The sequence below is a fragment of the Rhineura floridana genome, chromosome 2 (assembly GCF_030035675.1).
Source record: "Rhineura floridana isolate rRhiFlo1 chromosome 2, rRhiFlo1.hap2, whole genome shotgun sequence".
NCBI classification, from domain to species: domain Eukaryota; kingdom Metazoa; phylum Chordata; class Lepidosauria; order Squamata; family Rhineuridae; genus Rhineura; species Rhineura floridana.
In genome coordinates, this window is record NC_084481.1 from 226,961,320 (window position 1) to 226,975,616 (window position 14,297).

General features: G+C 44.2%; 1 protein-coding gene across 8 annotated transcripts in view; it reads right to left on the bottom strand.

Annotated features, from left to right (window-relative positions):
* The window catches only part of MNAT1 (MNAT1 component of CDK activating kinase), a 207,814-nt gene that overhangs the window by 109,529 nt on the left and 83,988 nt on the right, over nt 1-14,297 (bottom strand). The window contains exon 7 of one of the 8 annotated variants that reach the window (XM_061612416.1): nt 6,522-6,634. The exons of the other annotated variants lie outside the window; for them this stretch is intronic. Coding sequence (XP_061468400.1) covers nt 6,569-6,634 — 66 coding nt within the window. The 3' untranslated portion in view covers nt 6,522-6,568. Of the gene's footprint in view, nt 1-6,521; nt 6,635-14,297 lie in introns of those variants that run through there. 8 annotated transcript variants of the gene reach the window in all.

Genomic DNA, 14,297 nt, shown 5'->3' on the forward strand with positions numbered 1-14,297 from the left:
ACTTAGGAAGAGCCTGCTGGATCAAGGCCAGTAGCCCATCTAGTCCAGCATCCTGTTCTTACAGTGGCCAGCCAGAAGCCCAGAAGCAGGACACAAGTGCAAGAGCACTCTCCTCCCCTGTGGCTAGCGGCAACTGGTTTTCAGAAGCCTCCTGCCTCTTAGTATGGAGGCAGAGCATAGCCATCATGGCTAGTAGCCACTGATAGCCTTTTTCTCCATGGATTTGCCTAATCCTCTTTTAAAGCCATTTGAGTTGGTGGCCATCGCTGCCTCTTGTGGGAGCAAAGTTCATCGTTTCACTATGCCCTGCATGAAGAAGTACTTTTGTCTGCCCTGAATTACTTGCCAGGAAGGCACCACCCACCCCAGTGACTCATACAAGAGGCAAGCAGCCCTTCAGGTGTTTTCACCTTTCAAAACAGTGATCCCAGTTTTGAGAAATGCTGGCTTTTAGCCCCTTCCTCCCCCCCCCCGCAACTTGGGCCATTTGAGTGGCCAAATAAAGATGGTCACGTAACTAACTTGGGAAATCAACTGTATATTTGGATCCACTCTTTCCTTCAGACAGGAAAAGTAAAGCTACGGATGACTTTGCAAAGTGCTGCATTTCTTTATCAAAACGTAAATCTGACCCGTTGCAAGCTACAATCTCACGTCAGGTATTAAGCCCCCTCTAGCACCCCTGTCGCAAAGCTAATCTCATTCAGTAATGCAAGCTCATTCCATGACCTTCATAACGACCTCTGCAAAAACAGTTGTGCGTACTACTGTGGTGTAAATCCTTGCAGACATGTTGAACCTGTTCTCTTTGGCATCCTGCCCTTCAGACGAATATTCCCTTAAGATTTATTATGAAAGGGGAGCGAAGGGGCGTTATTGCACAACATTCGTCTTCCACGTACAAGTCAAGTTTAACCCTCCTACGCCTGTGAAATCCGCTTTTGCTAATCTGATGTTGAGGTCAAATAGAGCCCAATAAAAATTATAGTTCTTCAATGATATGCATTTGCCGAAGACTCCAATTTAATATTTTCTAAAAATCAAACTGTGTTAACATGGGTATGATGATGCATGGGGCAGTGGCTGGGATATGTCATTAACCCCCTCAGTAAATTCCAGTGAGGTCTCACAGACCCAGATAGCTTTACCCATCCACCTTTTCAATGCAAAGCTTCGTGGAGGTGGTGGTGGTAATAACAATAAAAAAAAATGGAAATGGACTGCCTTGAAGTCGATCCCGACTTATGGCAACCCTGTGAACAAGGTTTTCATGGTAAGTGGTATTCAGAGGGGGTTTACCATTGCCTTCCTCTGAGGCTGAGAGGCAGTGACTGGCCCAAGGTCACCCAGTGAGCTTCATGGCTGTGTGGGGATTCAAACCCTGGTCTCCCAGGTCATAGTCAACACTCTAACCACTATACCACACTGGCTCTCTAATAACAATAGCAATAACAATGTATAGTTAACATGTAATCTTAACGCAGGAGTGGAGATGCTGTTGCAGCCTGAGGGACACCTTCCCTTCTGGGCACGCTTCCAGGAACCACATCCAATGGCAGGCAGAGCCAAGGGCCAAAGTGGGTGGAGCAACACATGTAAATTTTACCTTTCTACAGCAGGCTAGCTTCTACACACACCTCTCTCTATACTCCACCCAGGCAAGCAAAAAGCATTATCAGAGGTCAAGGATAGGTTTCAGCCAGGCGAACACACAGAGATGTAGCTGGAGAGCGGGGCATCCACACAGTGAGAGTCCCACAGTTCAGATAGAGAGGCTTGGAGGGCCGCATTAGGCCCCCCTGGGCTCAAGGCTCCTGTCATTACAGCTACATCAAGGTCAATTTAAGTATTGTGCTCTTAAATGACAACTTGCACAACAGTGGAATATAGATCACCAACAGTTTGTGGACGTGCACCGTTTCATTTCCTCCGTTAACTTTTTGCTATGCCCTTTAAATGCAACTGTCAAAATAAACACACAAATACAGAAGTGAGGGCAAAATTGACTCTTTTATCATAGGAGAATCTACCGATTATGAAGTGGTGTAGGTAAAGAGTTTTATGTATTTTTATTCCTCAGTTAGGACTCCCAAATGTGCACAGAGGGTTAACCCTTTACCATTTCCAGTAACTAAATCAACAGGAGTTTTGGTAATTTATGAAAGACATTTTGCTGTTTTGTTTTGCCGACAGGCTTTAATGCCATTATGGGTACCGAGAGATCACACTAGATGGTGCCTGCAAATATTGAAGGTCCTTTTATTAATAAATTAGTATTGCTGGTAACTGCACCCAAGGGATTCAATGCTCTTAAAAGCAACCATTCAGCTGTTTATCTGGGGTATATTTCCATGCTCAAAGAACAGAGAATTACCCTAAAAAGATGTACTTTTATGTGATTAAACAGGATTGCTGAAGGATAACTAACAGCACAATCCTAGCCATGTTTACTCTGAAGTAAGTCCCATTCAGTGGTGCTTACTCCCAGGCAAGTGGAGTTAGGATTACAGCTATTTTCTTGGGAAACCTTTTCCCCATGACAACTGATAGCTTTGGGCACTGGATTTTTAAACCTAAAATGTGAGGGGGGAAAGATAAAGACATATCTTGAAGCCTCGCATTGTAAATTGACACGAACACTACTCAAACACAAAATCTTATCAAAACTGTAAAGGAAATTAAGGGCTCATATGCACAGCTGCATGTCTCTGCCAGTAGTCAGGCAAACAAAACGTATGTTCGTATTGAACAACAGCATGTCTAAATTATTCTGACAGCTTACTACATTACAATAGGAGGGTTGATTTCCCACCATTCAAGTATATGGTCACAACTATGCTAACTCCATTTTACTAGGTATCTTTCTATTCCAGAATAGGAGACCCTCTACTTCAAACCCAGAGCTTCACATAATTCTGCAGAATGGAAACCAAATCTGAATGGGCTCTCCCCTCACACTCAACATGTTGATCCAGAAATTCTGCAGAGCATGTGGTATTACATTAGTCATCCAGTGCATCCCAGCATTCCTGACACACACAACCACCCAGGATGCTGTTCCCTGAGTTTATCACTAGGGGGACTAGCCTCCTTCCATCGAATCTGCCACACAGGCTGCAGTTTGTTACTCAAGCGATTTGCAAATGCAATTGGGTTGACTCTTTTCATCTGGGGACTTCAGGTTCAAACTAGTTTATCAGAAAAATCATTGTGCTTTGCCAAAACTGAAATATGTTGATTCAGATGACGTTTCCTTATCTAAACAGTCTCTCTCTCTCTCCTACCAGCCCGTCCCTTAGCATCAGCTGTCACAAGCAATTGAAAATTCATGAATGCACCACTAGGATTGAAAAATAAGGAATTAGTATGTTCCCAGATACACACACAGAGTCACATTTAGATAAATTAGATGGACCAAGGGATTGGGGCAGTATAAGGCAGCTTCCTTCCTAGCAAGTCTCTGTCTCTATTTATAGCAGAGGGCTAGAAACGGATGTTTTAACTCTTTGAAGCACAGCTAAGAGGTACATCTTAATGTTAATTTCAGGGGTGAATAATCCATGACACGTCACTCTCCACAGCAAGATTTGATATATATGATTTGATTTAGAACTGCCTGCCTGTTGACATCAGGCAGCGCCTTCACTGTATTCTTTCAGCCCCTGTTGAAAACCTTTAGGCAAGCTTATCCAGACATACAGGTCTTGATGTGTTTTAATATTTTCGCCTGTTGCTATTTTAATTGCTTTTTAAATGTTTCTAATTATTTGTTTTAACTGTTTTATCGATAATTTTAATTTTTTTTGTAAACCGCTTACAGGGTTGTTGTTTTTTACAATCAAGCTGTATGTAAGTTTCGTTAAATAAAATAAGTAAGTCAACGAATAAATACGTTCTATTTCAATACTGACTGTCCAGGGTTTCAGGCAGGCATCTCTCCAGCCCTGTCTGGAGATGCCAGGGATTGAATTTGGAATCTTCTGCAGGCAAGGCAGGTGCTCTACTGTTGAGCTATGGTTGTTCCCCCTGCAGATTCAAACACCCCTGTGTGTGTGTGTACACCAAGGGGTCTCTTGTCCCATTAAAGTACTAATTTTATTTACAGGTACTAGCTTTGCAGAGAGACTCTAATGGCCTACTTTGAAATTGGATTAGCTGGGTTAATTATCTGAAAAGAAATAAGAGCTGATAAAATAAAATGAAGATAAGCCATTAAACCTTTCAAAGGCTGAGTATTTTTACCCTTTAAACAAGCAGGGATGTTTCTTTCAAGAGCAACCAACATTGTGAACATTGTTTTCCTCAGTTCTGTCTTCATGAACATACCAGACCCAGCGTGGGTGCAAACAGGGGATGCCAGCGTTTGATGTCTGATAACAGTTGCATGGAACAATAATCTCTTCCCTGCCCCTGAACACCTGAGCAAACACCCTTCATGCAAACCATTATTAGGACTTCTTCACTATAGTTCATTGTCTCTTTGATCCAGGAGCCCTTTTCGCCATGACACATGCAGGCACTCAATGCTTGTACCTGCTTAAGGTCAATTCCCAGGCACAAAATGGGCATCCAAATAAATGCAATTGCGTAACTGTGCTCTTTTTTAGTTTCCAACATCTGATTTTGATTCACCACTAGCCTGCCAATTATTTTCAAACTCAGGCCACATTCACACCAGACATTTATTCCACTATTATTCCACTTTAAACAGTCACAGCTTCCCCCAAAGAATCCTGGGAAGTATAGCTTGTGAAGGGTGCTGACAGTTGCTAGGAGACCCTATCCCTCACAGAACTGCAATTGCCAGAGTTCTCTGGGAAGGAGAAATGACTGTTAAACCACTCTGGTAAATTGTAGCTCTGTGTGGGGAAAAGGGGGTCTCCTCACAACTCTCAGCATCCTCCACAAACTACACTTCCCAGGATTCTTTGGGGAAAGCCATGACTGTTTAAAGTGGAATAATAGCGGAATAAATGTATGGTGTGAATGCGGCCTTCCAGCAATCACATTTCTGAAAGATGCTACAATTTACACTGTATCTGGGAGCACAGGCAGCTGCCTCATACAGAATCAGACAATTGATCCATCAAGCTCAGTATTGTCTGCACTGACAGGCAACTTCTCCAGGGCTTCAGGCAAGAGTCTCTCCCAGCCCTGCCTGGAGATGCTGGGGCTGAACCTGGGGCATTCTGCATACAAAGCAAATGAGTTACAGCCCTTCCCCAGAGCTATATTATTAATTTTAAAAACAGAAGGTAGTATTCAACGTATCACTCAGTGGTGGCTGGCGGCTCCATGTCAGTGGGGCAGTAGAATCCGCTCCAGGGCTTAGTCCGAACTTTCAAGCATTTTGGACATCTCCTTATTAAGTTCAGACTAAAACATGGAGCAGATTCCACTGCCCTACTGACATGGAGCGCCAGATGCCACTGGTAGCGCTAAGTAAGTAGTTTCGTTAGCACAAGGATTTCTGCTGTGCAACAGAACACTACCCCCCTCTTCTCCCCCCCCCGGTAAATCGATCCTAGGGGTTTCTCCAACCCTCTGGAACAGATTTGGAGAGGGCATGGGGCATGCACAGAGGGAGGAGAGAGGAGACAGCTTGTGCTAGCAGCAATCCTTGCACTGACAGGATGCAGTAACTGAACAATGCCCAAACAAAGCAATCTGCAACAAACAAAATTATATCAAAGTTTTTATAGGTTAGCCCTTTCCAAACCAGCAGCAGCTACCTCTGAAAATGCCTCCCCTGCTGGAATTAGGCTTGAAATTAGCCTTCTACTGTGTCAACAGTATGGTTGCATGGGGATCAGGACAGCAGGTTGCAGGCAGGAAGGCAGGTAGGCTGCAGAAAGGGGAGGCCCCTACGGTCACACCTCACCCATGGGTTTATAACCCACTTGGATCTAAAGAGACAGGTGGCAACATGCCGCACCGACTCCTGGTTCCTGAGGAATAAACAATGCATTCTGGAACTGAATTCAAGTATTTGCCCCCCAAAGAGAAATATTTCAATCTACATTGCCATTCTCTTGCCAGATTAAAAAGTGCATCGAAGGCCACTGAGACCTTCTGATGGGGTACTTTTGCTGAGTTTCGGTCAGCCTTCATCAGGGATGGAGCCTTCAGTGTGGCAGGCCCTGCCCTGTGGAACTCCCTGCCACGAGAAGTCTGGTGGGAGTCATTTCCTGCTTTCCTTTAGGCATCTTTTAAAAACTGTACTGTTCAGACAGGCCTTTTGGAATTTGGCATTTTTTCACCAACCAGTTTACTAACATGCTATTGATGTAGAAGTGTTTTTAGGCTGAACACTGCCTCATTATATTTTCAATGAAAGTGCGGTTTATAAATATTTAAATGAAGAAATAAACACAGTAAGGCCCAAAGCAGAGGGATGTGTTCTCATGGCCAGCAATTGCCAATCATTAAATCTTCATCCAAATTTTTTTTCTGGGTCGTTTCACTTTGAATATTAAAAGTTTATTACCAACATTCTAGACCAGCAAAAGTTACCACTCAAATTGCATCTTTCCATTATGTTTACTTTGGACAGGATTTTATTTTCAAGTCATTCGTGATTTATGCAGCACATGGTCAAAACACGGTAACAAAAGAAGGAACACAGACACCGTTTCTGAAAAAAAGACAAGACAGCACAAATGATAAATTATATTGAGATAATCTAATAAACATGATTACACTGTATGAATGATGTGCTGTTCTGTCATAAAGCATGTAGGAAGTCAGCATTTCTCAAAAGTGTGAAGTATTTCCATGTGCTTAAAACATGATCTTTCCAAAGCAAACAATAGTAGAAAGTGAGGAGGGGGCACAAAGTATATCTATCGCCTGCCAGCATTTTTTTGGCTTATACTACAAGACACCTTCTGTCTTTCAATACTGATTGCTGTTGCATTGCTCGGGCTAACAATACAGGGGGAGAAAGCAAAAAAAAAATGCACACGTCCAAAATTAAGAAACCCTGGGAGTCGACTGGTGACAGTGGCATCACCAGCGGGAGTGGGGGGGGTGCGGACCTCCGGTGCGCACCCTCCCAGGGGCATGAACAAGGTGGCTGGGCCTGCGCACGCACACTCGAGACCAGCCACCCTGTCTATGCCCCTGGGAGGACGCGTGCCGGAGGGGCACCCAGCCGCAGAAGGCCTGGGAACGCCGGCGCACCTCCCTCGCCCCGCCGACGCTGCTCCCGCACCCGCTCTCATCCGCCCGCCCGCCCGCCTCCGAGGAGGAGTCGGCGCAGCCTTGCCAGGCAATGGCACGGGGCGGGGTGGCTCTGGGTGTCACCCCCCTCATGGTGACACCCGGGTGCGGGCCGCACCCTCCACACCCCAGTAGGGACGCCCCTGACTGGTGAATATCTACTTATTCCTTTTGACCTATAAAGATCTACAAGGGGGGTAGCAACATTTTTAAAAGCCACCGTATAAAAATAAATAATAATATAAACACACATATATGCACAAATATAAACATGATAAATACAACGGGAAACTGCAGGAAACAATAGATGGGGACACCAGTCCAAAGGGCTGCTTTTGCCTGGCATCTGAAGACCAGCAGAGAATAGACAGAGCAAGCAGCCCCCAGGGAGGAAGCTACATAACCTTGGCGCCACTGCTGAGAAGACCCTGTCCCAAATGCCCCCTGCACTATACACTAGCCAGCAGAGGGTCTTAATGTAGGACCACCAAGTTCTATTGTACAGGCAGGACAATAAGAACTGTGGACATGGATTCTGAGTCGCCAAACTTTTTGGACCCATAAGGCAGGTTTGCAAATCAAAGAAACTATTGTGGGCTGCCACACCCACCCTGCAACCAAACACATACTGCAAGCTAGTCCATTGGCTACAACAGCAAGCTTCTAACCAGCCTAAGTTCAGGGGGAGAGGGGGACCCTGTGAGCACTAGGGAAAGTCTCTCCAGGAACACACTGGTGATCCCTGAATGAGTGTTTGCATGACTTTTCAGAGAAGGCCCACAGGGTAGCAAAATCTGGGTGGATGACTTGGGTAATCCAGATTTGACCCAGCTCTAGCTGCCCAGGTATTCAGAGCAGCACCAACACAAATTGGAAAGCTTGGTGTGCTGTCCGTAGAGATTCTATATTGCTCACCAGGAAATCAATTTGTCTGGGAGTAAAGGTAGAAGCACTGTTAGATCAGAGAGACAGAACACAGACAGATACTGTTGATGTACTGCCCATCCCGCTGCCCAACAGCAATGTTCGCTGTGCTATCAGAGCATCCCCAAACAGCTGTGTTGGGGAACTTCAGTATTCACACCAAGGGTGTATGGGAGGCTCTCTGGTTTTCCAGTGAGCTTCATGTGATGAAACAGCCTGGCCAACAGTTGGAGTGCAGGTGGCAAAAGATCCATAGCAACAACGAGCGAATACAGGTGAAAGCTCATAATTTGCCTACTGGGTGGTGACGGTGAAGAAAGCTTACTTCTCTGCCACCACTGCAACCTGAAGCTGCAGGACTATTTTGTGCAGCAAACCATCTCATGAAAACCAGCCCGTCATATGGTCCGTCTGAGCCCTTGGAAGCCAGCTGCCACAAATTTGCAGAGTACCTTGGGAGCGCCATTTGGGGGGGGGGGCACCCAGGACTTTTATCGTGAATATGATGATGACCTACAGCTTTGTCTCAGGCAATTCCATCCCAATCAGGTGAGGCTGCACAGGTGCTGGACCTTTGTCTGGAGGCAGTACTGGGCAGGATGGTGGTCAATAAGCTGCATCCATTTTAAAAAAAAAAACTAAAGCCAAGCTAATTGTGCTGAACACTTGAACACTTTGAAAGAGCTGCAATTACACAGTAATCTCCAAACTAATTAAAATATCTTATGCACTAGTTGGCAGGTTAGCACACTTTTAAAAAAAAAACTGATCCAATGACAGGCTGCTTTTCAACACACACTCTGACTGGCTTATGCTTCAAATAATACAAAGAAAAGAGAAGGGTGGGGGGAATACTCCAGCGTTCAAGCTTCGCAAATGCAGCTAAGCGTGTTCCTACTTGAACCTTTCCTTCATGAAGAAAGTTTAAATTTGTCTAATGTGGCTGAACAGTCTTTGTTATATCAATAAAAAAAACCTCCAAGTTTTGTGTCTGGCCCAAGACATTCCAGTGTACAAGAGAAATCCACATACTCTTTCCAAAGGATTGGGGGGGGGAGAGAGAGAGAGAGAGAGTGAGTGAGAGAGAGAGAGAGAGTGAGAGAGAGTGTGTGTGTGTGTGAGAGAGAGAGAGAGAGAGAGAGTGAGAGTGTGTGTGTGTGTGTGTGAGAGAGAGAGAGAAAGAGAGAGAGAGAGTGTGAGAGAGAGTGAGAGAGAGTGTGTGTGTGTGTGAGAGAGAGAGTGAGAGAGTGAGAGAGAGAGTGAGAGAGAGTGTGTGTGTGTGTGTGTGTGTGAGAGAGAGAGAGAGAGAGAGAGAGAGAGAGAGAGAGAGTGAGAGAGAGAGAGAGAGAGAGAGTGCACGTGTGTGTATGCATGTGCGAGTATGTGTATATATGAAAGTTGTTTGTTTGCTATGCATGTGGACACCTTTTAAGCTATCATAAGCAAATTTTGCATGGTGGTTCCTGAGATCATTTGATTTCATCCATGTTTGGATACAAGTGGAAGCCATTTTGAATCAAGATGGCAGATGGAAACTTTCAAAACCACACTGATTTCAAAACTGCACTGGGTTTTTTTTGGTTTGTTGGAATTCCCAAGCAATGCCAGGTACAAGGCCACTAATAAGAACAGAAGCCCTGCTAGATCAGACCGAAAGGTCCATCTGGTCCACCATCCTGCTTTCCACAGTAGCCAAGCAGATGCCTCGTGGAAGTATACAAGGCACTCCCTCACTGTTTCTCTCCTTAGGAACATAAGAAGCTGCTCTATACCAAATCAGGCCATTGGTCTGTGTAGTTCAGCATTGTCTAACCAGGAAAAACCAGGTAGCCAATGTGAAGACCTCCAAATTATCAAAATGCCCGGAGAGATTTTGAGATGAGAAATGAAATCGAGGAAGCATCCGAACTAGGAAATGTTGTAGTAATGGGTGACTTCAACTACCCTGACATAGACTGGCTACATATATGTTCCAGTCTTGACAAAGAGGTAAAATTTCTAGATACCCTAAATGACTATGCCCTTGAACAGTTGGTTATGGAACCGACCAGAGGAGTGTCAACCCTGGACTTAAACTAAGTGGCACCCAGGACTTGGTGTGAGATGTAAGTGTCAAACCAATGGGAACAGTGACCAAGAAAATCCAATACGGTCGCATTTGACTTCAAAAGAGGAAACTTCCCCAAAATGGGATTGGTAAAAAGAAAGTTGAAAAACAAAGTCCAGAGGGTCAAATCACTCCAAAATTATTGGGAACTGTTTAAAAACACAGTATTAGAAGCTCAACTTGAGTGTATACTGAAAATCAGGAAAAGTACCACCAGGGCCAAGAGAATGCCAGTGTGGTTAACAAGCAGAGTCAAAGAAGCTATTAAAGGCAAGAAGTCTTCCTTCAAAAAATGGAAGTGTTGTCTGAATGAGGAAAATAAAAAGAAACACAAACTCTGGCAAAAGAAATGCAAGAAGACAACAAGGATTCTAAAAAAGAATTTGAGGACCACATTGCTAAGAACAAAAAAACCAACATTTTTTATATATATACATTCAAAGTAGGAGACTGTCTAAGGAGGCGATTGGATACTTGGATGATAAGGGAGTCAAAGGTGTACTAAAGAAAGATAAAGAGATTGCAGAGAAGCTAAATGAATTTTTTGCATCTCTGAAGAACTGAGGAAAATACTGGTGAAGAGAGATAAAGTTCTAAGCTTATTAGACAAAATAAAAACTGACAAAAACTTATCCTGGGTCCAGTTAGCATCCACCCCAGAATTCTCAAAGAACACAAATATGAAATTGCTGATCTTCTAAAAAAAATATTTAACTTGTCCCTCATATTTGCCTCCATACCTGAGGACTGGAAAGTAGCCAATGTAACACCCATCTTTAAAAAGGGATTCAGGAGGGATTCCAGAAATTACAGGACAGTTAACTTAACATCTGTCCTGGGAAAATTGATAGAAAGTATTATTAAAGATAAATTAACCAAGCATATAGAAGAACAAGCCTTCTTGTAGCAGAGCCAGTATGGCTTCTGCAAGGGAAAGTCCTGTCTCACTAACCTATTAGAATTCTTTGAGAGTGTCAACAAGCATATAGATAGAGGTGATCCAGTGGACATAGTGTACGTAGACTTTCACAAAGCTTTCAACAAGATACCTCACCAAAGACTCCTGAGTAAGCTTAGCAGTCATGGAATAAGAGGAAAGGTCCTCTTGTGGATCAGGGAATGGTTAAGTTGCAGGAAGCAGAGAGTAGGAATAAATGGACAGTTCTCCCAATGGAGGGCTACAGAAAGTGGAGTCCTCCAAAGATTGGTATTGGGACCTGTGCTTTTTAATTTGTTCATAAACAACCTAGAATTAGGGGTGAGCAGTGAGGTGGCCAAGTTTGCTGATGATACTAAGTTGTTCAGGGTTGTTAAAACAAAAAGGGATTGCAAAGAGCTCCAAAAAGACCTCTCCAAACTGAGCGAATGGGTGGTAAAATGGTAAATGCAATTCAATGTATAAAGTTATGCATATTGGAGCAAAAAATCTTAATTTCACATATATGCTCATGGAGTCTGAACTGGTGGTGATGGACCTTGGTGTTGTAGTGGATGGCTCACTTAAGATGTCGATCCAGTGTGGCAGCTGTGAAAAAATTGATCCAGTGTGGCAGCTGTGAAAAAAGGCTAATTCTGTGCTAGGGGTCATTAGGAATGGTACTGAAAATAATATCATATAATATCATTGCTAATATCATAATGCCCTTGTATAAATTTATGGTGCGGCCACATTTGGAATACTGTGTACAGTTCTGGTCGCCTCTCTTCCAAAATGATATTGTAGAGTTGGAAAAGGTTCAGAAGAGGGCAACCAGAATGATCAAGGGGATGGAATGTCTCCTCTATGAGGAAAGGTTACAGCATGGGGGGCTTAGTTTAGAGAAAAGGTGAGTCAGAGGTGACATGATAGAAGTGTATAAAATTATGCATGGCATGGAGAAAGTGGACAGAGAAACGTTTTTCTCCCTTTCACATAACACTAGAACTTGTGGGCATTCAATGAAGCTGAATGTTGGAAGATTCAGGACAGACACAGGAAAGAATTTCTTCATGCAGCACGTAGTTAAACTATAGAATTCGCTCCCACAAGAAGCAGTGATGGCTACCAATTTGGATGGCTTTAAAAGAGGATTAGACAAATTCAGGGAGGATAAAGAAATGAATGGGTAGTGGCCATGATGGCTGTGCTCATCACCCTAGTCAGAGGCAGCATGCGTCTGAAAACCAGTCACTAGAAGCCACAGGAGGGGAGAGTGCTCTTGTGTTGAAGTCCTGCTTGAGGGCTTCCCATGGGCATCTGGTTGGCCACTGTGAGAACAGGATGCTGGAGCAGATGGGCCACTGGCCTGATCCAGCAGGCTCTTCTGATGTTCCTAATGCTGAACTAAAATTGCCAACATCTCTGACCACTGGCTAGTGGGAAGCAGCTGAGAGGCAAAAGGGCTTGGATGCTGTGCAAAGTGCGCAATTGCAGCTTCTTCCTCTGCAGGAAGATAAAGCAGTGGGGGAATTGTCTTAGCAGAGAGGTGCCCCTTGCAATATCCAGAAAGAATCCATGCATTTTTCAATTGTATGCATGCAATTTTGGGGATGCAGCTGTCTTTTGAAGGTTGAGCATCTGAAGACCTGTAAGGCAGAGCTTGCAGTTCAGCTGTACATTGAATTTATATGTATTCTTCTGCTGGAATTACTGGGTTACTTCTGCCTTTTGCCCCGTCAGGACAGACAAAGGGTGTTGGAAAGCTTTTTCTTTTTCATTCTTATACAAATGTTGTGGCAGGGGTAATATACGGAGAAAATAGGAGGCGCAGATTAAGCGGAGCTAAGGATTAGATCAGGCTTCCATGGGATACAGCTGTGTGTGCTTATATGATTGTGGATATGTGATTCTGTGTGTATGTGTGTGTCTAACACTGCTCACTACTGGAATGTGGCCCCCAACAGCTTTTCACCAGGGTAATGTGGCCCTTTGACTAAGAAAAGTTTCTCGCCCCTGCTCCAGAGCATCTCTGCACCACAGTACTAGGGAGAGACAGGGGGAAAAAGACTGGCCATAGATTATGAATTCTCAAATGCTGGGGCAATGAGTCTCCCTAAACCCAAACCACAAGTAACTCCCTGAACCTTACTCAGATGGTGCAGTTGGCAGAACTCTGTCTCATTCCATGCCCAAACTGATTCCAAGCTATGAATTTAGCTTGTTTTAAGTTTGTGAAAGAATGGATTTCAGGCTCTCCTTCAATAAGTAGGGAGCCCTTCTACTACCATCCAAGAGATACATGTCACACTGTACTGACTGGGATGTTTTCAGAGTGTGGCCTCCTGACTTAAGCAAGATATCGACAGACATACTGGGGTAGCCTGTCAATATCAGGACAAATGAAGGACCATCATCACCCATGTGAATCTACTTCAGAGGCCCTTCTCTGGTGCCCCCATCTACAGAGGATGGGTGAGCAGCAAACAGAGACATGGAACCATATTAGTCATGGCACCCAGGTTGTGAAATGCTCTCCCCAGTAACTTTTTAATTGTTATTAGCATTTAGGTGCTAGGTCAGCCTTTCCCAAATAGTGGGCCACCAGATGTTGTTGGACCACAACTCCCATCAGCCTCAGCTGGTCAGGAAAGATGGGAATTGTGGTCCAACAACATCTGGTGGCCCACTAGTTGGGAAAGGCTGTGCTAGGTGACGCTTTAGTTGAAAATATTTTAAGACGGTTTTATCATTTCATTGGGGACTTGTTGCAGATGGGTTTTTTGCTGGCCTCCTCTTGCAGCTGTTTGAGACATTTCTATTGCCACATTTGTTTTAAATGTAGAGCTTTCATTTCTGTTGTTAGCTGCCTGGAGAGCTGTTTTAGCAAAAGGCGGCAGAGAAACAACAGTTCTTGTTAGGGTGAGAAGATCAAATGGGATATCTAGCAGCCCAGAACTATCTTCTCGGGGGGCAGCAACTCCCTGGGACCACAGATGTCTTGGCTTGAAGCTGGGACCTTCAAAAAGCAAAACATGTGTTCTCACACTTGAACTTCAACCACTCCCAACTGCTTGGAGAATGAGACACTGGGATGGCTAAATGACTTCTGTCCTTGACTCTCCCACT